General features: G+C 41.8%; 2 protein-coding genes across 4 annotated transcripts in view; both read right to left on the bottom strand.

Moving 5' to 3' along the window:
• Positions 1-24346, bottom strand: part of REC8 (REC8 meiotic recombination protein) — a 1573438-nt gene that overhangs the window by 1134745 nt on the left and 414347 nt on the right. The gene's annotated exons all lie outside the window — the stretch shown is intronic.
• LOC122790446 (RNA-binding protein 39-like) overlaps positions 1-24346 on the bottom strand; it is a 758269-nt gene that overhangs the window by 708557 nt on the left and 25366 nt on the right. For 2 of the 3 annotated variants that reach the window (XM_044057983.1, XM_044057982.1), the window contains exon 2: positions 8121-8216. In XM_044057983.1, the coding sequence (XP_043913918.1) occupies positions 8121-8173 (53 nt within the window). In that variant the 5' untranslated portion in view covers positions 8174-8216. Of the gene's footprint in view, positions 1-7453; positions 7515-8120; positions 8217-24346 lie in introns of those variants that run through there. The other variant, XM_044057984.1, reaches the window with a different exon arrangement.

Genomic DNA, 24346 nt, shown 5'->3' with positions numbered 1-24346 from the left:
TGTACGCTTCAGAGTACGAAGCACACATTTTTAACATGTTACAAAATGATGAGCAATATAACACTTTCTCGCAATGAGGTCAACATTGCGTACGCTAAAATCAATTATTTTTTGATGGATCTTCTGTTACAACGGTCCATAAATGAAAAACTATATAATTATTTACATGTGGAGAAACCCAAGATACCAGTCCTGTTTGGAATTCCTAAAACACACAAGGGACTAGATCCCTTAAGTTTTAGACCGATAGTGGCGGGTGCTGGTGGAATTACTGAACCTTTAGCGAAGTTTATTGACCACTTGACCAAGAAATTTGTAGTCCAACTCAGCCACGTTTGCAAAGATTCTTGGGATTTTCTGCGAACTATTTCTACTACTTGTTATTTCCCTGATTTACTTATGGTCACTATTGACATAAAGGACCTCTTCCCTAGTATATTGCACACTGAAGGGTTGGCATGGTTTGGCGAATTTGTATCCCTTGAAACAAATCTGAGCAACAACTTGACCAATCTTGTTATGGACCTCATGGAGATTGTATTACAGAACAACTTCATCTTCTTTAATGGGGAATTATTTAAACAGTGCAGAGGCATTGCTATGGGAGCTTCTTGCGCCACCTTTTATGCCAATGTTGTGTTACATAGATAGGAGAACAATTTTGTCTTGATTCCATCTTGGGAACAACAGATTATGTTTTATAGAAGGTATGTTGATGACATCTGCATTCTCTGGAGGGGCACGAAAGATGAATTGGTTGGCTTTTTGGATTACATTAATTCCACCACCACTTTCCTTCGCTTTACACATGTGGTCAATGAACATTCGCTACACTATCTAGATGTCACTCTTTTAAAGACAAGGCACGTTTCAATCCAGGCTATACCGCAAACCCACCTTTTCAAATTCCTTTCTTCACTTCAATAGTGCGCACCCCTTCTACCAGAAAAAGGGAATTGTCAAGGGACAATTCATTAGGGCTTGTAGAATGTGCAGCACCTTTGAAGATTATGAAAAAGAGATAGAACGGCTTTGCGGTTTGTTTTTGGAAAGGGGGTACCCCTTAGATCTTTTGACCACCCTCTCCAGGGATGTCAGTGCCAAGAAAAACACCATTTATTCACCAATTTTAGGCCAAAATTGTTTGATGTCTACATCTTCAACACCTTGCGTCTCCAAGGTTTTGAAGAACAGTTTTATTTATACATTCTCCTCTAACTCTCACGAGATACAGAAAGTCATCCACAAATACTGGCCAGTGTTGTCCCTTCATGATGATTTTAAAAACAATCTGCCATCTAAACCAACGTGTGTAAGAAAAAGGGGAATTAACTTTAAAGAACTATTTGAAAAGAACACTAAGGTTTATAATAATTCCAGCAACAAGGTGAAACAGCTCCCGAGAGGCACATTTAAATGTGGTGCATGTGCACAATGCCATGCGTTGATTAATAGTTCATCACTGTTTATTCCATCCAGGAGGTTCAGGATTGAGCACCAAGGCCACTTTACGTGTGCCACCAGGGGGGTGGTATATCTTGGGTTTTGTACCACATGTACTAGTTTTTATGTAGGGAAGACAGAAAGGGAATTTCGTAAACGAATTTACGAGCACTTTTAGGACATTGCCAAACACAAGGAATCTAATGCCTTTTACAAACATTCCCTCACCTGCCCCAACATCAATTTAAAGTTCATGATTCTTGAGCAGGTTGGCCAAGATGTCAGAGGCGGTGATTGGGAATCCACCCTGGAATACAGGGAACTCATCTGGCAATTAAGGCTGGATGCAGGGAGATCCCCAGGATTGAATGGGGTTCTTAGTATCAAACCTGTCTTTAAGCTCAGGAGGGCAAGATTGTAGTTTGGCTGACATCTTTAACTTTTTTATGATTTAGCATGAATGATTTTTTTACATTTAATTATTCCACCTAAGGGTTATAGATTCCTGCTTTGACCAGTTTTTTAGCTTAGAATAATTTGGGAAATAATGATTATGTATATCGATGTTCTCTTGGTCCTTTTGGTTTTTATTTCACTATTTTTTAATATATTGAAATATTTCTATTTATATTTGCATGGTTGAGGTATGTTTTCAACAATGTTACATTTATTTATTTAAGCAGTATTTTATGTATTTTTTATAACAAACAAGGTGGTTTACTCTGGAAGGCTGAGCCCCTTTTAAATACTAATGAGTTAATTAGTTGTTTAACAGTTTTAGCTTGTGCACTTAGTATATAAGCAATGCGTTTTAAAGAGAATTGTTTACTTAATAAAGCCCAGGATTTTCCTGGGCGAAAGCGCTTGTTTCTACTGCTGTATCGACTTGTTTCATTAAAGGATTTGGTCTTTTTTTCAACCATTTACGAATTCTGCTTCCAGGCTGTGGAGTGTTATTACTTGGCTTTGGCTTTGTTGCTTTGTTTTGGGTAAGTGAAAGGAGGGCAGAGGGGGGAGGGAGCGTTACTGTGAGTGCTTACCATAGAAGTCTGGCTTAGAACTCCCTGTCTTAGAGGAGGATGTGGCCCATTGTTTGCTTCTTTGCTGGCCCTGGGATAAAGGCCTGGATGTCCTGTCCACCCAGGGCTTACTTTGGCCCCGTCTGCTAGGTGCAGGAAGGCCCAGTGCTTACAGGGGAAGTTCCCGCTGAACCTGGACAGTTGAACTTGAAAGAAATCTTTTACTGTTTGCATAGATTTTGCTTTGTCTTCCATCTTTTTAAGCACCTCTTCTGCTTTTTCCCCAAACAGGTGTTCCTTATCTAGGGGTGCATCAATAAGTTTAGACTTGACATGATCAGATAGAGGTTATTCCTTCAGCCATGCATGCCCTGCAAGAGGCTTCTAGGGCATCATATCCACATTGTAATGAGTGCTTGGCCACTTGATAAGCACAGTGTAGTAATTCTGCCAGCTCTTTTGAGTTGGCACCATCAAGAAAGGTAGCAATCTTCTGTTTTAATTGTTCCAAAGTGTACTGTTGATATTTTAACATATGGAACTGACAATTGAGTGCTCTGATAGCTAAGCCTGCAGAGGTGTATACTTTTTTACCCCATCTGTCCAGAGCTCTGAAGTCTTTGTCAGAAGGAAGAGGATTTTTGGAGAACTAGTCTTAGTTCCTTTGGGTGCCTGTGTAATGACATCAGGGTCTGCAGCAGGGTTCCTTGCACAGGTATTTGTGAGAAACCGGTACTCTGTAGTACCAGTCAGGTTTAGCTGGAGCAGGAAGCAGGGCATCAAGGGTTAAAATGGATTCAAGGAAATCATCTACCACTTCTAGAATAGGTGGGATGGCCAGGGATCTGTGCTGTGGCAGGTCCAGAAACTCTCCAAGTCATTTCTTTGGCTGTGGGTAGTCCTGAGATTCCCAGTGAAAATGTTCCTGAGACAGTGAAAGGTTTCCCCGAAGGAGAGGTACTCTGAGGGGAGGCAAAGGGGATGGATTCCTCTACATCTGAATCCTCAAACAGTTAAAGGCTGCTGTCCCTCTTCAAAGGCAGAATAAAATTCCTCACACTTTTGGTCTGTCATAATTTCTGGAGAAGGAAGTCTTTTCCTTTTTGGAGTGGAGGCTTGAGTACCTCTGATAATAGAGATGAGATCTTCCGCCATTTTAAGCATTTGAGCTTGGGGTGGGGGAACAGCAGCAAGATGGTGGCTAGAAACACATTTCCTAGAAGTGGCTTGGCTTCGAGGCCTGAGAGAATCTGTCAGTTTATGAGAAACAGTAGTCTGAAGAGAAGATGTCAGTTTTTGTCTAGAATCGGTAGTGCAAACGGCCTCCTCGGAAGCCGGTGGCTGCGTTGTGGCTCCGTACCCAACCGAGGCAGAGACAGTCAAAGGCTCAGAAGACAAAGTGGATTTCTGTGGCATACCAGACTCCAAAAGGGTCTCGGCAGAGGCCAGAGTAGAAAGCAAGTCGGGCATCAGGGGGTGCAAAAGCGCCTCACTGAATTCCAGAGAACTACTTGCTTAGCGGTAGCGTCGTTGGAAGGTTTAGCCTTGTGTGACCTGTCTCTATATTTATGTTTTTTTGAAATGTCGGCGGATTGTTGGCTGACAGACACCATATCGGAATTCGAAGATGGATTGCAAAAATAACTGTCTACAAGAACCCATGCCAGTTTTACACCATTCCTTTAAAACAGCTACGTACTTACATTATTCCCCATCACTGCTTTACTGTAGACCAAAATGTGTGTTCTTAATACTCATACTGACCTTAGTGCTTTAAGCTGGACCATGAGCTACAGGCTCCTCCAGTTAAGAAAAACAATTCATGCCCTTGTTTCTGCTACAATGAAACATACAATGACATTACTATTTTATCCATTAGCCACACAGGTAGAAATGCCATATTCCACCAAGCCCTATACTTGGGCTTTCACATCCCATGTCTAAGCAAGGGGAAAGATAAAAAAGTTATTGCTTTTAAGTTGCTGTTAATTTCTTACTGTGAATCACTAATGCTACCTAGACTGGATGGTCTGAATTTAAACTTTATACTCAAATGCACTAGTGGAAAAAATGCATGCTACTCGCACACAACTGTAGCTTGTGATACTCAGAACTTTACCAGTGACTCCCAAGGAGTGTGAAACTTGCTGGATGTTGAAAAGAATTTGATCTGTACAGCTATCTGTGGCAGTTGGCAGAGTTCTGCTTCCACTCAGATTCTAATAATGCAACTCATCAAAACACATCCCAGGCACCAGCATCACTGCACCTGCACCATCAATAACCTTAATCTCAGAAGTCAGTTACCAGTTAAAGGTCTTAACTCTCATAAGAATAATTTGTGGTCTAGTTACTGGAAGGCAACTATCAGACACCTCCTGGTTAACAAATAAAAGCTTTAACTCCAGAAGTAATCAGACCTTAACATCCAAGTTAACGGGCACAAGCTACAGAACAGGACCAGAAGGAAGTAGTGTTTACCTGCCTGCTCTTCTAAGTAGCATCTCCCTTGCATCAGACTCACAAGATGATCTCAATCAAATATGAGTTGAAAGGGCAACATTTCCTAGTGCATGTACTGCTGTTCTACAACATACTACTATTTCTCTATTGGGCAGCAGTGCATGCACCGGTCTCAAAGTCATGTGGACTGCTCAACCAGTAAAGAAATGAGCAGCATTTCATGCAGTTACCAACTCATAGGAGCACCATTCGCAGATGCCGCCCTTGTTTCAAGGCAAACTAATCTGTTAGCAGTAGACTCTGCCTGGGAGACCCCCCCCCCCAAGGAACCCGCCCCGTTAATTCATTACAGCCACGTTTACAGAGGTTTACCATGAAAGATTTGACTTCTTGCAATATTTACTTCCACTAGTCCAGTACTCGGGCTTCTGTTCAGCCAGTTTGTTTTCTACAGGAGAAGCTTCCCCAAGGCTTAACTATACCATTACTGTACACAGTAGCACCTGAAAAATTCTGAAACTGCCATTACCTATATTCCTTGACAAGTTACTCAAAATCAAGACAGTAGTCTCCACTGCTAAGATGTAAACAGGTGGCTCATAGCAGAAATGGCTCCCTAAACTAAGTTTTCTGCGCCATTTCCTATAGGTTACAAAAACAGGTCACTATACTGCCTTATATAGACGCTTCATAGTTCTATATGTTTCAGTGCCAAGACATTCTGCCATCTGGTCTGGAACACATCATACACAGCTGTCTCAGTTGCAGCTCTCAAATAATACCCTAGACTAGCTTAGTTTGCCAACAACTACACCACTTCTACTCAATACTGAAAGTCAATACTGAAAGTCACAACTTGTGACATAACGTTCAGATCCATTTTCTACAGGAAACCACAAAAACGCAAATGTGTTCAACTAAGGGAGCTTATGACCGACTACCCTGTGTGCTCCTACAGGCAAAGCACCACAAGATAAATATTAAAATTATGGCTACTCACCATAATGCTAAATTTGACAACATAAATAAATAAAAAAAAAACATTGCTAGCTGTAGGACATAGCCCTCACTATACAATATACTCAACTTTTATGTATTTTTCAATTGACTCAGAACTGTAAAGGCAACTGAGGGGATACAGTCCATTACAGACTTGGACAGTGAAAAATGCAAAATTAGTCCAAGAAATTTTGTATGCCAGCAGTCCTAATGAACACATAAATAGAGACTCCAGTGTGTTACTGCAACCAAACCTCTACTAATAGATCTAACATTACATTTTACAACGCAAAATACAGCATTAAAAGAAAAGCGAACCAGTCCTGAATGGGCTATCAAGTAGAGCAACGATATCAGAAAGTAATACATACTCATGTAAAAAGTTATATAAACCTGATAATTTCTCACAAAAGGGTTCATCGAGGGGGGGGGGGGGCACACTGTCTTATACCTCGCCCCAAACAAGCACACACTGCAATAAATCAAAACCCTTCCAAAGTCAAACATCTGCAATTAATGCCCCTTTGAAAATGCACTCAAGTCTGCACAAAACACCATTCTCAACAAGCTTAACCAAATTATTTTATGTGACAGCAAAAACTATCAACTACAATAACGGAGGCATACTTTTTACCACAAATCGAAGAAGAGAACAGCCAGGCAAAAAAGATTCACCATCATGCAAGACTACTGCCCAGGTTTTTTTAAGACCTTAACATAAATCAAAATTCAGAAGCCGGTAACAAAAGTAATTTAAATGCTACAGTCTGGTGCCATTGCAGATGCCAGAAAGGCTAAACGGTTTCATTTCACTGGTCAGGCTTAAGATAAGTTTCCTCCCGTTTCAGGATAACAAGCGACACCAGTCAACCTGAATGAGTATTTAAAAGATCCCGTTAACTTATAGGACTTTCCACAAACAGCACATTAACTGGAAAAAAAAAAAGTCTTAAATTTCTTAACTACTTCCACTATTGACAGATGTCTAAAGTTAGCAAGAAAAGAAGTGGTACATTCCTCTACGTCACCTGAATTCAGATGTTTCATGACTCTTAAAAAAAGAAAATCAAAGCCGAAAGTGTTAACTAAACATGCAAAGGACAAAAAAAAAAAAAAAACTCCCTTTCGTCACCCTAAGATGACCATTCTACTGAACATGAATACAAGACTAGTGGGAAATAAGAACGCATGTATAAGTACACAAAATATGTAAGATCCCAGCTGCCTCTGTGGCGAAACTTCTCAATCACTTCTGGGTTTCTCCAACCTGTTTTAGAAATGAAAATACGCAGTCAATCATTTCTTGAAAACAAGGCAGCATCTACATATTGTACGAGTTTAGAAATGTTACTCTAAGAATTCACACTTCACTTTTACAAAAGCAATGCCACCCCCCAAAAGAAACCCACAATCACAGGCTTGTGATCATAATAGATGATGTCCAGACACCACACAAGAGTCTGAAACTGAAAACAAAAGCTTTACATCATCTAGCTGTTGCATCTGGGCATTCAGATAATGTGTACTACCTCTTCAACCAGTTTTCAAAGCCCTGTTCGAAGGAGTTGAGCGACACATATCTTTAGGGTTCTACAAAGAAATAAATGATGCAGTCTGTTATCCACAGATATTCCACATTCAATTACACTAAGAAAAAAGTGAAAAATATTAACATTTAACATACAAGAACATGCACTTTAAGAGGGAGAACTCTTCCAACCCACCAATGAGAGTTCTAAAAGAAGTCTTCATGGGTTGTTTTAAACTTACAAATTGCCAACTCAATATCACTTTAAGGCAAAGAATTAGGACAACCCAAAAGATAAATGAAAATCTTCACTTCTGCCATTACTTAGCATGAAAGCATTATAATGGGACTGAAAACCTAATTCGAAGCCCTCACCAGCCACAATTAATTACCATTAATAAAGCCTAGAGCTCTGCTAAAGAGTCAAGTCAAATTTCATAGTAAGCACCTTAGAGGACCACACTAAAAATAAAAGCGTAACCTCAAAAGTCACTACAGTTCATCCACACAGAATGAAGAATCAAATGTTTATCACAAATATGTCCATCTCTTACAATGCATGTTGCAATGTTTCCTAATGTTTGGGGGCATGAATTTCACACCCTTTAGGAGAATTCCACTTACAAAACTGCATTCCTCAATGCCATGGTCATGCGCAGACCACCTACCTCCTTCTGGTACGGTGCTTCCAGCATAGCCTCAATGACGATGTCAAAGTCATCGGATGCCATGATTGCAGTGCCAAATGAATAAGTCACTGTTACCTGCATGTAAACAGAAAACAAATACAGACAACTTCAATACTGTCAAGTTCACAAATTATAGCAACCAAAAACATTATACACCCTAGTATATTGGGGCATGAAATCAAAGCAGCTAAAGCATGAAATGGTGTACTGAGAGCATATTAAAGCCCACACAATCTCCTCTCATCTGTCATACAAATACACATACTTTACTTACAATATGTACACATGTATACAGATGCAAACATACATGTATATGTTACACATTAAACAAGTTATGTGCCTTTAATACAACAGTGGTATGGAACAGTAGGTCTCCCCCGTACAAAAAAAAAAAAAAAAATGGGAGGATGGATGGCAGGAATTAGGAGCTAGGGCCACCCATCAAGTAGAAAGTACAGTTTTGTACCTACCATAAATGTAGATGTCCGATAGGTATGCATCTGCAGTCATAACATATGGGTTGTCCTGCCTCAGGCAGCCCTTCGGTCGGCCGGATTCCAAAGTCTGAGTCTGGCCTCGGCTGATGTCGCACTTTCCCAGACGTCAGAGCTTCTGGGGGTATAAAGGCATCAGCCGACGCCATTTTCCTCAGTGTTTCTTGCCCCAGATGCCCTCTAGGAAGGCTAAATTTGGAGAAAAGTTGAAAATTCCAAATAGTAGTAAGCAATATATATATATATATATATATATATATATATATATATATATATATATATATATATATATATATATATATATATATATACACACATACATACATATACATACATACATATATACATACAAACAAATACACCATAATAGATTCCCCCAGCTAGCTGAAAGAGGGGTAAGCACCCTAGGAATACCACAGAGGTGAAGGAGGGTGGGTAATCCTGACTGCAGATGCATACCCATCGGACATCTACATTTATGGTAGGTAAAAAACTGTACTATGTCCTTCAAGGATGCATCTGCAGTCATAACATATGGGTAGAATACCATAGCAAAACTGGGAGAAGAGGTTCTAAGATAAGGATGGTGTAGTTAAGATCCCCTGTAAAACTGCAGTTGCAAAACCTGCTCGGGATTTGGAGTATAAAGGTAGATTGTAATGCTTGGCAAATGTATGCACGGAGCTCCAAGTAGCAGCTTCTAAAATGTCCTTAGTAGCCACCCCTCGTAGGAAAGCTGTAGTGGTGGCTGTGGCTCTTGTGGAATGAGGCCTGATATTTTCAGGAGCTGTCTTTCCATGAAAAGAGTAGCAGAAACTAATGCAATTTCCTATCCATTTTGAAACTGTCTGTTTGGAAATTGCTTTTCCTTGCACTCCAGTTGCATATGCTACAAAAAGTTGGTCAGTTTGTCTGCTGGTTTTAGTTCTGTCCAGATAGTAGCGTAGTTGTCTGTGTACATCCAAGGTGTGCAATAGTCTTTCCCCCTTGTTCTGTGGGTTAGGGAAGAACGTAGGCAAATGAATAGCTTGGTTCAAGGATACCCTGGATACCACCTTTGTCATGAAAGTAGGATTGGTTCTCAGAGACACTCTATCCTGATGAAAAATAAGGAAAGGCTGAACTGCCATTAATGCCTGTAACTCGGATACTCTTCTTGCTGAAGTGATTGCCAGAAGGAAAGCAGTTTTCCAAGATAAAAACCTGTAAGTCTGCTGGAGGTTTTACATTTTTGATCCCTCTTAAAAACTGTCTGAGGAGAGGGTGAGAGAAGATAGGAGGATCCATATTGTACTCTGCTGAAATTGCTGAAGCATGAATCTTAATGGAAGAATAGGACAGGCCATTGTGGAACAGTTCTGCTAAGTATTCTAGGATGTGTGCTAGGTTTGCCAGTGTGACATCTGTACCCTTTGATGTGCTCCAAATGAGGAATCTCTTCCATTTAGCTGAGTATGTCTTCCTTGTGGAGGGTCTGCGAGCCTCCAGGATAATGTCCTTGACCCTCTGAGATAAGACAGTTTGGTTTTGTTTTAAACAATTTTCCAGGCAGTTAGCTGCAGTGTTTTCAAGTTTGGATGCAGGGTCTTGAAGTTGTTCTGCGTAAGAAGAAGAGGCCATAGGGGTAGAGGCCATGAGTTCGCCCGAGACATGCTTCTCAGCAGCGGATACCAGTGCTGCCTTGGCCAGTCTGGAGCTATTAGTATCACCTTTGGCTGTTCCTCCCTGATCTTCAGTAGAACTTTGTACAGCAATGGGAGAGGTGGGAATGCATACACTGTTAGGGCATTCCAGCTGAAAGAGAGAATCTACCCTCCAGGCTTGTGGGTGGTATATCCTTGAGCAGAACATCTTCAGTTGGTGGTTGAGTGGGGAGGCGAACAGGTCTATCGGCATTCCCCATTTGTTTATGAGTTTGAAGATGTCTGGATGCAGCATCCATTCGTGAGCATCCGTGGTAGTTCTGCTTAAGCTGTCTGCAAGTGAATTCTCTTGTCCTGGTACGAATTTGGCCTGCAGCTGGATGTTGAGATTCAGGCCTAGGTTCCACAGATCCATTGCGATCCGGCATAAAGGGTAGGAATGCGTGCCTCCCTGTTTGTTTATGTACCACATGATTGTGGTATTGTCTGTCCTTATCAGAAGATGTCCTTGCTGGAGGAATGGTTTGAATGCCTCGATTGCATGCTTCACTGCCAGCATCTCCTTTAGGTTTATGTGTAAGTTTAGCTGGTCTTGAGACCATAGGCCTTGGATACACTTGTCCTCCATGTGTGCTCCCCATCCTAGGTCCGAGGCGTCCGTGGTGATGGTCTGCCTTGGTTGTGGTTTGTTGAAAGGCAACCCTCTGTTGGACTGGCAGGCCTGAGCCCACCACAAGAATTCCTTTTTCAGATCCGCTCCCAAAAAGGTTATCCTTTGGGATGGCACTAGTCTTGACTTCTGGATGTTGACTGTGTATCCCAAGGCCTGTAACAGGTGTATGGCATAGGCCAAATCCTTTATTAGTTTTGTCTTGTTGTCCGCTTGTATTAGGCAGTCGTCCAGGTATGGGTAGATTTGAATTCCCTGAAGCCTGCAATGTGCAATTACTGATGCCAGGCATTTCGTGAATACTCTGGGCGCAGTAGATAAGCCAAAGGGCAATGCTGAGAATTGATAATGCTCTGATCCTGCAAGAAATCTGAGGTGTCTTCTGCAATCTGGTCGTATAGGGACGTGCAGGTATGCCTCCTTGAGATCTAGAGTCACCAGCCAAGACTCCTTGCCCAACATGGGAAGAAGTTGCTGTAGGGTCAGCATTTTGAATTTTGGCACAATGAGATATGTGTTTAGTGCGGACAAGTCGAGAATAGGCCTCCATTGGTATTCTTTTCTTGGTACAAGGAATAGTCTGGAGTAAAATCCTTGGCCTTGTTCCATAGATGGTACCCTTTCTATCGCTTTCATCTGAAGTAAATTGTTGATTTGTCTTAAAGCCTCTGGCTTCTGGTTTGGTGGAAGGTTTGGCATTCCGCTCCTTTTTGGTAAAGTGTGGAAGTGAAACCTGTATCCTTTGTCTATTGTTTGCAATGTCCATGTGTCTTTTGTAATGCAATGCCAGTTTTTTGAGAATAAAGCCAGCTTTCCGCCCAAGGGTGCTTCCAGTTGTTCCCTGGTAGGCGGAATCAGAGTCAAGTCATTGTGTCTGTCCTGTGGAAGTGGTTGTAGTTGCAGCTGTGGCAGTACTCCTGTGGTTGGCAGGCTGCCATTGACGACCCCTGTAGGCACCCTTTGATTGACCTCTGCCTCTTGGGCGTCTATTCCTGCCCCTCTGTGCTCTGGAGGTGTCTGGAAAGGACCAATTCTTTGAAGGCCAGTTTCTACTGAACCTTGGAGGTTGAACCTGCAGAAAATCCTTTACTGTTTGCACAGATTTTGCTTTTTCTTCCACTTTCTTTAGAATCTCCTGTGCAGGGGAGCCAAATAAACTTTGTTTCTCCATTGGAGCATCTAGTAGTTTAGCCTTGACATGGTCTGGCAAGGATTGCTCTTTTAGCCAGGCATGTCTCCGAATTACTGCCCCAGTCATAGCTGATCTAAATGAAGCCTCCAGTGCATCATAGCCACATTTTAAGAAATGATTACTGACAGGCTGAGAGTTGTGTACCAAATCCTGAAGGGACTTACGGTCTAAAGGTTCAGGAGAAGAAAGCTTTTTATTCAGCTGATCTAACAAATATTCCTGGTACTGTATCATATGAAATTGACAGTTTAATGCCCTGGCAGAAAGAGTAGAAGATGTATAAACCTTTTTACCCCATCTCTCTAATGCTCGTGACTCTCTTTCAGAGGGTAGGGGGTTTTTGGCAGAGGCAGCTGCAACACCTTTTGGGCCCTGAGAAATAGTTTCTGGGTCTGCAGCATAGGCTTTATACAAGTGGAAGTGAGAATCCGGGACCCTGTAATATCTGTCAGGTTTGTCAGGGGCCGGGGGAAGAGAATCAGGGGCAGAACTGACATCATTATACGCATCATCAACTACAGTTAGCACAGGTGGTATGGCTAAAGGCCTATGCTGTGGCAAATGTAAAAATGTCCTTAATCTTTTTCTAGAATCAGAAAAATCCTGACCCTGCCATTGAAAGTGTTCCCTCATTGAGTGTAAAGTCTCCCCAAAGGAAAATTCTTCAGGAGGGGAGGCAGAAGGAATAGAGTCTTCTGCATCTGAATCCTCATAAGGTGAATATGGCCCTTCCTGATGGTCTGATAAATCGGATCCATCCGAGGAGTAATCAGAGGAGAGGGGTTCAGTCCTAGGCCTTTTGTCGGGAGGAGGGTGGGAGGCCTGTCTGGGTGAGGTTGGGAACCCCTAATCAAAGATATAAGGTCCTCAGCAAGGCTGAGAATCTGAGAATTTGAGAAAGGTCTCCGAGAAGAAGATTTGGCAGGTAAAGCTTTTGAAATTTTGGCAGCTTTAGCCCTGGAGAAGGCCTTAATAGACATAGAAGCAGGGGGCCTAGTTGCCCCACGTGCAGGAGTAGAAATGTCCAATGGAATGGTGTCGGACAATTCTTGTGTGCTTGCTTCTTCAGTAGGGATTTCTGAAGCCGACTCAGCCGGGGTCGCTCTGGCCTCGGTTGTCGGAGGTATGTTTTCGGCAGAAGTAAGAACCGAGGACTCTGTTTCAGCCGAAACAGAGACACTCGCGGTAGGCCTAACCGTGGTTTCAGCCGAAACCGCGGGCCGCGAGTGTCTGTCCCTTTCCTTGCGTTTTTTGGCCAAATGCGTAGTCGGAGTCTCCGACGGCATTTTATATGCAAAAGCGGATCCAAAAAACTCTTCTGCAAACTCCGACAGACGTCCAAGAGTCCATCGGTTGAAGGAGGCACAGACTAAAGCTGATACGTCGTGGTCTGAGCCTAAGCAAGGAAGGCAGTAAGAATGGAAATCCTTATGAGGTATTTGTTTCCCACAAGTTAAACAATTATTTACTTGGTCTGACATCGGCTGAGGCAAGAAAGAGTCCCCAACGGGGTACTTTTTTTAGAAGTCTTCGGTAGCTGAAATCTCTGGATCTGACCGACCGGCACTTGCGAACAGCTTCTGCTTCGGGCACCGCGCGGCAAGAAAGACTGGGGAAAATGGTGTCAGCTGATGCCTTTATACCCCAGAAGCTCTGACGTCGGGGAAAGTGCGACATCAACCGAGGCCAGACCCACACTTTGGAATCCGGCCGACCGAAGGGCTGCCTGAGGCAGGACAACCCATGTGTTATGACTGCAGATGCATCCTTGAAGGACATCTGCCTAGGCTACTGATAATCTTCCATCTCCCCATAATGCAACAAAATGTTTGTTCTTTCCATAACAGTGGAAAGACATGATGTATCAAACCAACTCAAAACCAACCATGGCAAAGAAAAGTAGAACCAAATTGTTAGAGGGAAAGTACAAAATCGTCCAGAACTATACTTAGAGTGCAATGTCAAGCTGTGTAAACAGCAAGTATTTGCACTGGTGTCGTAACGATTTTATAAAACTTCTGCTCTAAGTCTGATGGCAAGCAGAGTGCCTAGCTTCAAGAGCTTTTCATTCTTCCCACTTCTGTTCAGGGCAACACCTACCTACTTGGGAGGCCTGCAGCAGGAGGAGGAAGTTGACCCATGCCATCTTCAGTACATCTGTACAGGGCAGTCCAATTATAGTGATCTGGTGCCAGAGCACTAACTACCACAGTGACAGCAATCCCAAGGAAACAGTCCAACACCTACCTACTTGGGAGGCCTGCAGCAGGAGGAGGAAGTTGACCCATGCCATCTTCAGTGCATTCGTACAGAGCAGTCCAATTACACTGATCTGGTGCCAGAGCACTAACTACCACAGTGACAGCAATCCCAAGGAAACAGTCCAACTGCAAGTTCCCCAAGTATGTCTCCCCAGATTCCGAATTAACCAGGAGGAAAAAAAAAAAAGGTGTAGAACAGAGAAGACGAAGGAAGCTAACCAGGCTACCCTCTCCCCCACCATAAAGGAAACACGAAGGGTGTTCAAAGAGGAGGACGGGGAAAAGAATTCGTACAACAGCAAATAAACTAATATGTACAATTACAGGAAGTTCGACACAAACAACGTTTTCATTGTACAACTTACTGCTGCAGCACATGACTAAGACTACTCCCAAAGTTAACCAAAGCACCGCGTGGCTGGACCTTGGAAGGAAACGGCTGCAGGATTCTCTGAACAACAGTGGTAAAACCCACCCTTGCTACAAATATCCCCATTGTAATGCTTGGGAAAACTGTGGATGTCTAACCAGACAGAATTCCCAGATAAATTGTATACGAACCCCCTCCCAAAAGAGAAACAATGGTAGCTACAGTGACTATAGTGAAAACGGGCTCTAACATACTGAGGAGCAGCCTTACCACTCACCACCAACTTGCAAATTGTGAAAGACAAACAGAATGGCTTAGTTGAAGACAAGCTCCTTAACTACTCTGGCATAGGTATTCTTTCAGACTCTCCTCACAGAGAGCGAGAAAATTCTTTCAACACATCATGATTTCAATTTCAGATACTAACAAAGCGAGTCTCTCACACAAGAATTATCCTAGGAATTGTGGGTACAGGTGAGTGGGTCATTTTTTTTTTTTTTTAATTGGACACACTGTAGGCCCCAGGATAAGCAAAACCTTTTTATAGGTAATTTCAAATGCATGACACTAAGGCAGGTGGAAAAAGTCAAAAGGAGCACAATAGAGGCAAAGGCTACCCGTATATAAAATGGCTCAAATACAGCACAATCAGAACTGTGATGCACTGGGGCCCCAATTTGTTTGATAACACTAGAGGGGAAAATTCTTCAGTAAGTGGGATTATCTAATGGTGTGATGCCATATTAGAGAAACGGATTTAAAATCTTTCTTTATAAATAAAAACGGTAAAAAATGGCTTAAACTGACTTTATTCAACAAGTAAAACAACTGGTAAGCAATTTCATTCCATACCAAGAACTTCATCAGACCAAGATGTACTAATCAATCAACATTTAAATAAACACAAAATCACACAACCCTTCCAGTTAGTGAGTTATAACCCTTTCCTTCTCAATACTATTTTGTAATTTTCCCTGTCATTCATTCCACAGCTATTGCACGCAATTAATTTTATCTGCCAACAATATTATAACCTGCCAATCTACCACATCTTCAGTATCCCATTTAATACTACAATTACTCACTTTATTAATAGAAAACTTAAAATCAACTTCATTTGCATTATTAAAATGTTTCTGACTTACATGCCTAGCCAGAGCATTACTTAATTCCATTTTTCAACCGCCCTCAAATGTTCACACACTCTAGTATGAAACTCTAATCATTCTGCAAATATAAAAGGCAGGAACCACATAAAAATAAGTACAGAACATATTTCTATCTACAATTGTAATTGTTATATAATCTAAAAATCCACAGGGCCCACAGACAGTGCGGAGTAATCACTAAATAGTGAAAACCAGCAAACTTCGCCAACCAAAACACATCGAACGCATTAATAAAAAGTGTTATTTTATTTTAATTGGAAAGGTTTGCTGGTTTTTCACGATTTAGTGATTACTCCATACTCTGTGGGCCCTGTGGATTTTTGGATTAGATTTCAGTGTTATTTTTCTCTCTCTCCAGGCTTCATCTTCCTTTTTGTGGTTTCGTTATTACGCAATCTAATTTCATAATTTCTTGCTGCAATATTTTTTCTTCCACTAAACATTTTAGTTTTAATTACTGTAAATACATTTTAAACATACCTTTGTCTTGTGCTATGTTCTTCTGACTTTTTTATAAAAATAATTCCTCCCCTATTTAGATACAAAACTGGAGCTTCACCTATATCATCGGAGATCCTTAAAATTCATCAGAAATCTCCAATTATTCCTAACGATACCCTTTATACTATTTTCATCTCCCGAATTCTCCAGCACACAACCTAAAGAAGAATTCTTAGTACTAGTAAACGTTTCCTAGAAACCCCCAGTAACTTCATAATTACAACTCGTACTGCAACAGCTGCTTCTTACTCAAGAACTGCTTGTTGTAATTACAAGAAAAATGTACATAGGGCAGTCAAATCTTCAATTAAGACTGTGAAAGAGCCAAGTGCAGAAGATAACACTGTACTAAATCCCATTAGCTTTCTGCTGCTTTTAATGTATGCAAGACTGACAGTCAAACATAATTTCTACTGCTTCCTGTGGAGAGAGAAATACATTACAAACTGAAGCAAGCATTTCCATCTCCAGACTTAGGTAGGGAATACGTCAAGAGTTTGCTGTTCTAAACATGCCTGCACACCTAAGGGTTCAGTATTCCTCAAACTGATTGTAATGTTCATCTAGTTTTAAACTTCATCTCATATCCACATTACTTCTGAATACTCACTCCATTTGTACAATCTGTTTTCTGTTCCTTGTGCTAAAAGTTCCGAAACTTCCACAGTAGATATCAATGCAATAAAAAAATGCAGTCTAAGACATGAACTTCAACACAGAAGTGGCTAGTTCAGAAAGGGAGCTCCCAGAATAAAGTCGGTCCCAGACTGAAGCAATGGTTCACCTGGAGAGCTTGAGATGAAGTCTACCCATTAAAAAATGCATGATGGATAATCTGGATGCTTTAAAGAGTTTCCACATCAAGCAAACAAATAGCCAAAAGTGCACCTTTACTTGAAAATGTTTACCTAAGTGTGCTCAAAGCACATCTTTTAGACTCACCATTTCCTGAAAATTGAAAGAGGGGAGTCAAAAATAAACAAAAACCCTAATCTGCAAGGGGGGGGGGCATGCCTCCTGCAACACCCATGTGGGGAACTCTGTCCTACCCCTAAATTATAAAAAACAATTGGGGGGGGGGGCAATGCCAGCTCACACAATATGATGCACTGCAGTGAAACTTACAGGAAGATTAAAATATGTGATTCAATGCAGCTCAAACAGCAATACTTTAAATGACCTATATGCATGCCTACATGAAGTATATTCTAGATCGGTAAAAGAAAAGATCAGAGACAGTTGCAAACCACAGGCATATCCACCAATTTAGCAAGCTACTCTTTGGCGCAATAGGGAAAAAGGACACTGTCTCCATTTATTTGGGAGTTCTTGGAACTTGGTACTCCCCTCATTTCACACATGCTTAGTGCCCAAAGGAAAGGTCACATCCTTCTAGCTACTGGGTGGACAGACTGGAGTGAATAAGCAGCCGCTGCACAGCAGGGGGTTGACACGCCTGGCAGGAGGAAAGGCCATTTCCTTGCAAAGAGGGTGGCAGAACCAATGCCTCCTTAAACAGAATATATACTAAATCAATACTTGAGCTCTCCTCCATTTTTAACTTTATTTACCTTTGTTGACTGGCAAAGTCCAACTGGGCATAACCCATTTTCAGTGGATGCCCTGGGAGAAAAGCCCCTTGCATTAGAGTCTAAGTTACAAAATCTAAGTATGTTTTTAAATACAAATAATACAATGGTACATGTACCATTTGAAGTAAACCAGCAACCTGGCTAACTGAATGGGGAACAGAAAATACACACCAGGGATTCCACCTGTGTCCCTGCTGGACAGTGGCATAGGGTGCAGACTTGTTGGAACATGGGTTAAATCCTTGGTTAGGCTTATAAGGGCCTCAGGGCCAATAGCCTAGTAACTTCCTACGATCCTATGAATTGCAACAGTTACCAATATTTACTTGGGTGACATTGATACATACATCAAAGAATAGTTACAGTTGCGTAACAAGAAGATATAATTCTAGCACTTTAGTTAGTAACAAACATGCTTTAATTCAGAAAGTTTAAAGTTATTTGTGTTTTTTGGAAGGAAAATAAAGTTGGGAGGAGATGTGAAATAGATTTAAGAGGTTACACAGTGAGAAGGGAGGGACAGAAAAAACTACACAAGAGACGCACACAAAGTGTGACTTGAGCTTGTAGGGTTGTAAAAAAAGAAAAGAGCATTAAAAAAAAAAACTGGCCAAGAGTTAGCAAGGAGGAAAATGCCAGGATACAAAAAGTCTATCAGACGGGTGCAGAGCAAGAGGATGACCAGAATTTATTTAGACGTTATTGGGGTAGAATTTTAAAGTGTGGTAGTTAATTCCATGTTAGATTTCTTCACGAATTGCGTTTCATATTTTTGCAACATAGCAAGAGTATAGTGTATCCCCAGCTGAGATTTTAGACTTCGTTATGTGAAGTAAGAACATGTTGGTGAAGCAAAGGTACTTAGTTGGGGAGTAAGGCAGGAAATTTTTTTTAGTGTGCAGCAACAGTCTGGATAATAGAGAGGCTTGTATGCAAATACTAGTAGTGCAAGCATTTTAGGACATCGCTTAGTTTGAGATTAGCGGTGATAGATTCCATGTGCTAAAGCAGTGTGGAATGTAGCAATTCTGCTGTAAAAGGAGGCAAAGTCTGGTAGCTAGGGAAGCGTTTAAATTTGTTAGGATGGGTGGGTGATGCATATAGGAAGGCTTAAAGTACGGAGGTGAAGGCTAAGGTCGGGACTTTGCTATACCTGTAAGGTATTGTTTGGCTCTATACAGGCAGCCCAATTTTTCATGAGTTTAATGGTTTGGAGTACGCAGCTAGGCTTGCCAGGGGCCTAGAAGTAATCTATGAACCCATGTGTGACAAAGGCAAATACTGCCAGCCCAGCTATCTAGAATTTTGTAAATAAAATATGCCATTTTGGAATATTAACATACTTTATATAGAAATGTAACAGGAGATACTGCCAGCCTAGCTATCTGGAATTTTGGAAGTGTTTGCGTCTCATTTGTGAATGCCAACATGGTTAGTTTAAGATGCTTGTGCTACAACTGTGTTAGAACTGTATGTTATGCACTGAGGTAAAATGTAACCATAGCACGCCCTGCTGGCTTAGAAAAGAAACGTACATATACTATTGCAATTGCGTGAATGTATATATTGTTGTTTTGCAAGTGCTTTAATGTCTCATGTCTTCCAGCAGTTGCAAAGATCAGAGAGATGCATTTTTCACACGATGTTAAAATGCTGATAGTTTTTGACAATGGGGGGGTTTAGTGACAAAAGTGATGCCATCCAAGCTAAGCCAGCAGTAATATTCGATATTAATTTAAGAACTCTGAGAGAAAACATTTTGTATTCGACTCAACAACATCATTTAGAAACTACCACTCACCTCTGCATTTGCCCTGCTGTTTTAAGTTTTTTTTTTTTTTTTTACGGCATGGCAACTCTTTTAGATTCAGATAGGAATATGCTGAAGTATAACTTAGATGTTTTCTTTATCCAAGACTGTCCTGCAATATTGTTTCAAATATTTCCTGTGATTTTGAACTCTGATGTAACCGATTAAAGAACAAGACAAGCCTCGGTGAGTAATTACTTATTATTAAATATATTTAAACCATGTAATTTGAACTGGTCTCTTCAGAGATATTTAAGCTCTTAAGAGTACTTGCATTGCTATATGGTGACACTGTACAGGTCACTCCTAAATAGCCTTGCTCTTGGTCAGACTACCATTTGGATTAATAGTAACATTACACAGTAGGATTGGACACTTGGTTAAAGGAGAACAACGGGATATTAAAGCAGACTGCTCAACCTGCTGACTCTTAGTCCCGGTTATTTGATCCTGGTTCAAACAATAATCACCACAGCTTTAAAAAGTAATCCACTCTGTTTAACCGTGTAGGCTTCCTACCTTTCTGTACTGTTTTAGTTTCAGTTTGAAAACCCAATTGAAAAACCTCTAGCTGGCTCTTAATTGCTGATGTCATGTCTGCCAGACCTTTTGCTGTAGTTACAAAGATGTTTCCTCCCACAAAGTGATGTAACCACTGCCTTATTTGTATGGTCTATAGAAAAAGCAGTGAACCTCCCACATAGTGATGTCAGAGCTGCCTTGCCCAGCCCACTAATCTAAATGACAAACTATAATTTCAATTAACTGAACAGCCCTACTGATATGTGACAACGTACATTGAGGAAGTACAGGCAACAATACAGTAACTGCTGCATGAACAGAGAACATACATTTGCAGTGACCATGCGTACACATTAATTGCATCTTTTTACATAAGAAGCAGATGTCTATCAGAGTTAATAGACAACACTACATAAGATTACATGAAGTATACAATACCTTAATCTTAAAATTACCCACTTAAAAAAACATGCGACTACTGTCATGCAAGTATATGAAATATATCATGTTTATAGTCAGTCATTTGTTAGCTATTTAACCAAACTGGAAGGAAAGAAACTGGGAGTTTGATGGTTTGCAAAGCTGTGATTTCTCCCAGTGTTATGGAGCTCAGACCTAAATTTGACAGCAGGAGGAGTGCAACAAAAAAAGTGCCCCACTGTAAGGAAGAAAAGGTTTTGACAAAACAGTACATTATAGTCAGGTCACCTGCTGTGAGCTGTCAATCACATCCAGATAATGGATCAAATTACCCTTAGCACTTCGACAGCTAGGGAAGGTAGGTGGAAGGTAGGTGTGAAGGGGAGGGGAGATACCTTTTAAGAACTACAATTCAGGCTTCACAAAAGAAATCAAGTTAGCATTTCTAAGAGGAAGCAGCAATACAATGCACTTTCAATTCTGTTCGGTGGCATTTGCCCTGCTTGTGTTTGAAGTGGTTACTGAAAAAGGAAAAAATGTTAACCAAAACTAGACTACTACAACACAGCAGTGAAGGCCTGAAAAATCAGTGCAGTAACAGGAGCTTTAGGGAAAAATTGACAGATCTGATGCAATTAGAGACAAACAATGAATTCCGGGATACCTAGGGACAGACTAAAGAATCAGAATTACTTCAAGATGCCAGACCCCACGTGGTCAGAATCAGAAATTATGTATAAAAAAAGGTCTAAAAAACTGTAAATAGTCCCAGAGTGGTGTTAAAATGCTGGAAACACCAAACCATGATGAAATAAACATGTTTTTTTGTCTGTTGGCGCGGTTCGCCTTCAAGGACCTTAAAAGTAGCTGACAAGGGGTTCTACTGGCAGTGATAACTAACTCGTAGTCTGGGCAGAAGGGGGCATAGCTAGTAAACCCGTGTCAGCCTTTCCCAAGAGTGTGCGTGTGTTTGTATATAAATCAAATCTCAAGAGGGTGTTTGTCAACTACTTGGACAGGGACACAAAGCACTGGCTGGACAGAGAGGGTACTGGAGATCTTGGTTTGGCCACTCAGCCGAGATGTCAACCCTATAGCTGTGCCAGTGGGGAGTCTTACTTGGGATCAGGAGAGAGAGAGAGAAACCAGCCCCAGAATCACTGATCTCTGTGTGCTCCTAAGGGAAACTGCATTTTACTGTGTGTGTACCCGTCATCCTCCCAGTGTACATGTTCCCCACTGTAGCCAGTGGTGAGGATTGAGGCTCCTTGATTACTGGGCCAGTGCAGAGGCATCACATTGATTGGCTTGGACTGGTGGGATATCCACATATGATTCAGTGGTGCGGATACTGAATTCCTGTAGCCTGTGAACAGTGGTCACTGAAGGTGTTTGTACTCTCCATCAGCCACACAGTGAACATTCAGAATTTCATACCACAAGTGTTATTTTTTTGTTAGCTTAGTCCGAGAGAGCAGGCAAGCATGTCAGCCGAGGAGTACGGCAAGCTGACAAAGGAGCCAGATGGCTGAGATGTGTCCAGCTAAAGGACTGGTGCATGCTAACCTGACTAAAACATAAATTATATTGCAGCTTTAGTCACAGCTGCATCACAGAATAGCAACCAAGACAATCAGACCGGCCTTGGGGAATGCACAACTCTCAGAAAATGGACAGTTCAACCTTTGCATAGAGGACTTAAAAATCCATCTCGAATCAGAGAGACTTGAACTGGTGGGGCTCTGAGTACAGTTCCTGACCCCCTTACTCCATGGTAAAGCTGTAACTGCTATTTCTAAATTGTCTGATACGGATTGCTTAAATTATAATACAATCAAAATTTATTTGTTAGAATGTTTCAAGTAAACACCTGAAGCTTACAGGAAAGTTTTGTTTGCACAGATGCAAGGCAGATGAAAGCGTGTGTGAATACACTGCTGAACTAAGCACTTAATTTCATAGGTGGGAGAGTGGAAGTCAGGTAACCACATTTGAAGGGCTGGCAAAACTTTTAGTGAGGGAACGAGCCCTTTGCACTTTGCCTGAGGACATAAGAATCTGGTTAGCTGACAGACAATGCAACACTGCAGATAAGTTGGGGAAAAAGGGAGGGCTACACCTAGCAAGCAAGGCATCACTGGACAGGAAAGGGACACCCAGTGCTGCTCATGGGTCTAAAGGAACCCATGGTGGGCAGCCCAGACTATCCAACAGAATCTTCCAGTAGCAAGGGAAGCCACTAGTCCAGGTACACATCCACGACCAAGGATTAAATGTTTCAAATGCAACCAGTGGGGCCATGTAGAATACAGATGGCCATGGAGACAAGGTGGAGAACAAAAAGGTGGGTACGCCAGTAAGTGGGAATGACAAAATGCCAGCAGTAAGTTGTCTCGAGAAAACAAGGGCACCAAACTACCACAAGAGGTTATATCCTATCTTAGTGGACAGGAAGAGGCCACTGCCAAGAGACAAGACTCCTACCTAACCATCGTGAAGCCTGCAATGCATAAAGAAGAGCACTACTTGCTTGGACAGTCTACTCCAGTCAGACCTTTAGGAGGGACCCCATTCCAAAAACCTTTGGCCGGGGTTCACCTTGCCTGGTAGGGTGGAAAAAAAGCAAACAAGTAGGTGTGTTTGAGGATATCCCTGCAGATGCCCTGAGAGGGAATGATTTTGACAATTCAGTACCTTGTGTGCATGCAATTACACACAACCAGGTTTGGAGACTAGCATGTGGGTCTGGTAGCCTGGGGGACCCAGACAGACTGCGCTGGTGAGGTGGTTACTTTAGGAAGGGAGCTACCCTGTAGCAGTGAGACTGAAGGTGAGCCACAGCTGCTTGTGGGTACCGATGTTCCCTTGTACAGAGTGACTGCAAGGACAGGAGTTCCCAGACTGACATCGAGGCACCACTGTCAGAGGATACCAGACTTCCTGTGGAAGGGGAGCTGGAAAGAGTTACCAAGAGAGAGTTGAGGCAGGCTCATTACAAGGCCTGAGAGAGGTAGCTAGTGAGGCACCAGATTGTCAAGGGAAGGGGGAATCTGTATACTGGGACAAAGGGTTACCGTAGAGAGAGTGGACCCCTGAGCGAGGGCTAGAAGGTGAGAGAAAACAGCAGTTGGTAGTGCCTACAGCCTACAAATCGGGCACTTCTAGCTATAGCTCACGATATTCCCTTTGCAGGTCATGTGGCCAATAAAGCATACAAAACACTTACTATGCAGTACTTTTATTGGCCTAGGATTTCTAGAGATGTAACAGGGTACTGCAGGACCTGTGAGAAGTGCCAAAAGGTAGGCAAGGCAGGAGACAAGGTAAAAGCTCCTTTGATACCATTACCTGTGATTCAGGAGTCATTTCAGAGGGTAGCTATGGATATTGTGGGGACTCAAGAGTATCCCAATTCCACAGTGAAAAAGTATATCCTAGTTGTAGTAGATTATGCTACTAGACACCCTGAAGTGGTGGCTCTGTCCTCCATTGAGACAGAAAAAAGTTGGCACATGCTTTATTAAAGATTTTCAGCAGGGCAGGTTTTCCAAAAGAAACTGA

Source organism: Protopterus annectens, chromosome 16.part0, assembly GCF_019279795.1.
Source record: "Protopterus annectens isolate FY-2018-M chromosome 16.part0, PAN1.0, whole genome shotgun sequence".
In the NCBI taxonomy this organism is placed as follows: Eukaryota; Metazoa; Chordata; order Ceratodontiformes; family Protopteridae; genus Protopterus; species Protopterus annectens.
Note: the sequence above shows the minus strand (reverse complement) of the source record. Positions and strands in the feature narration are given on the sequence as shown.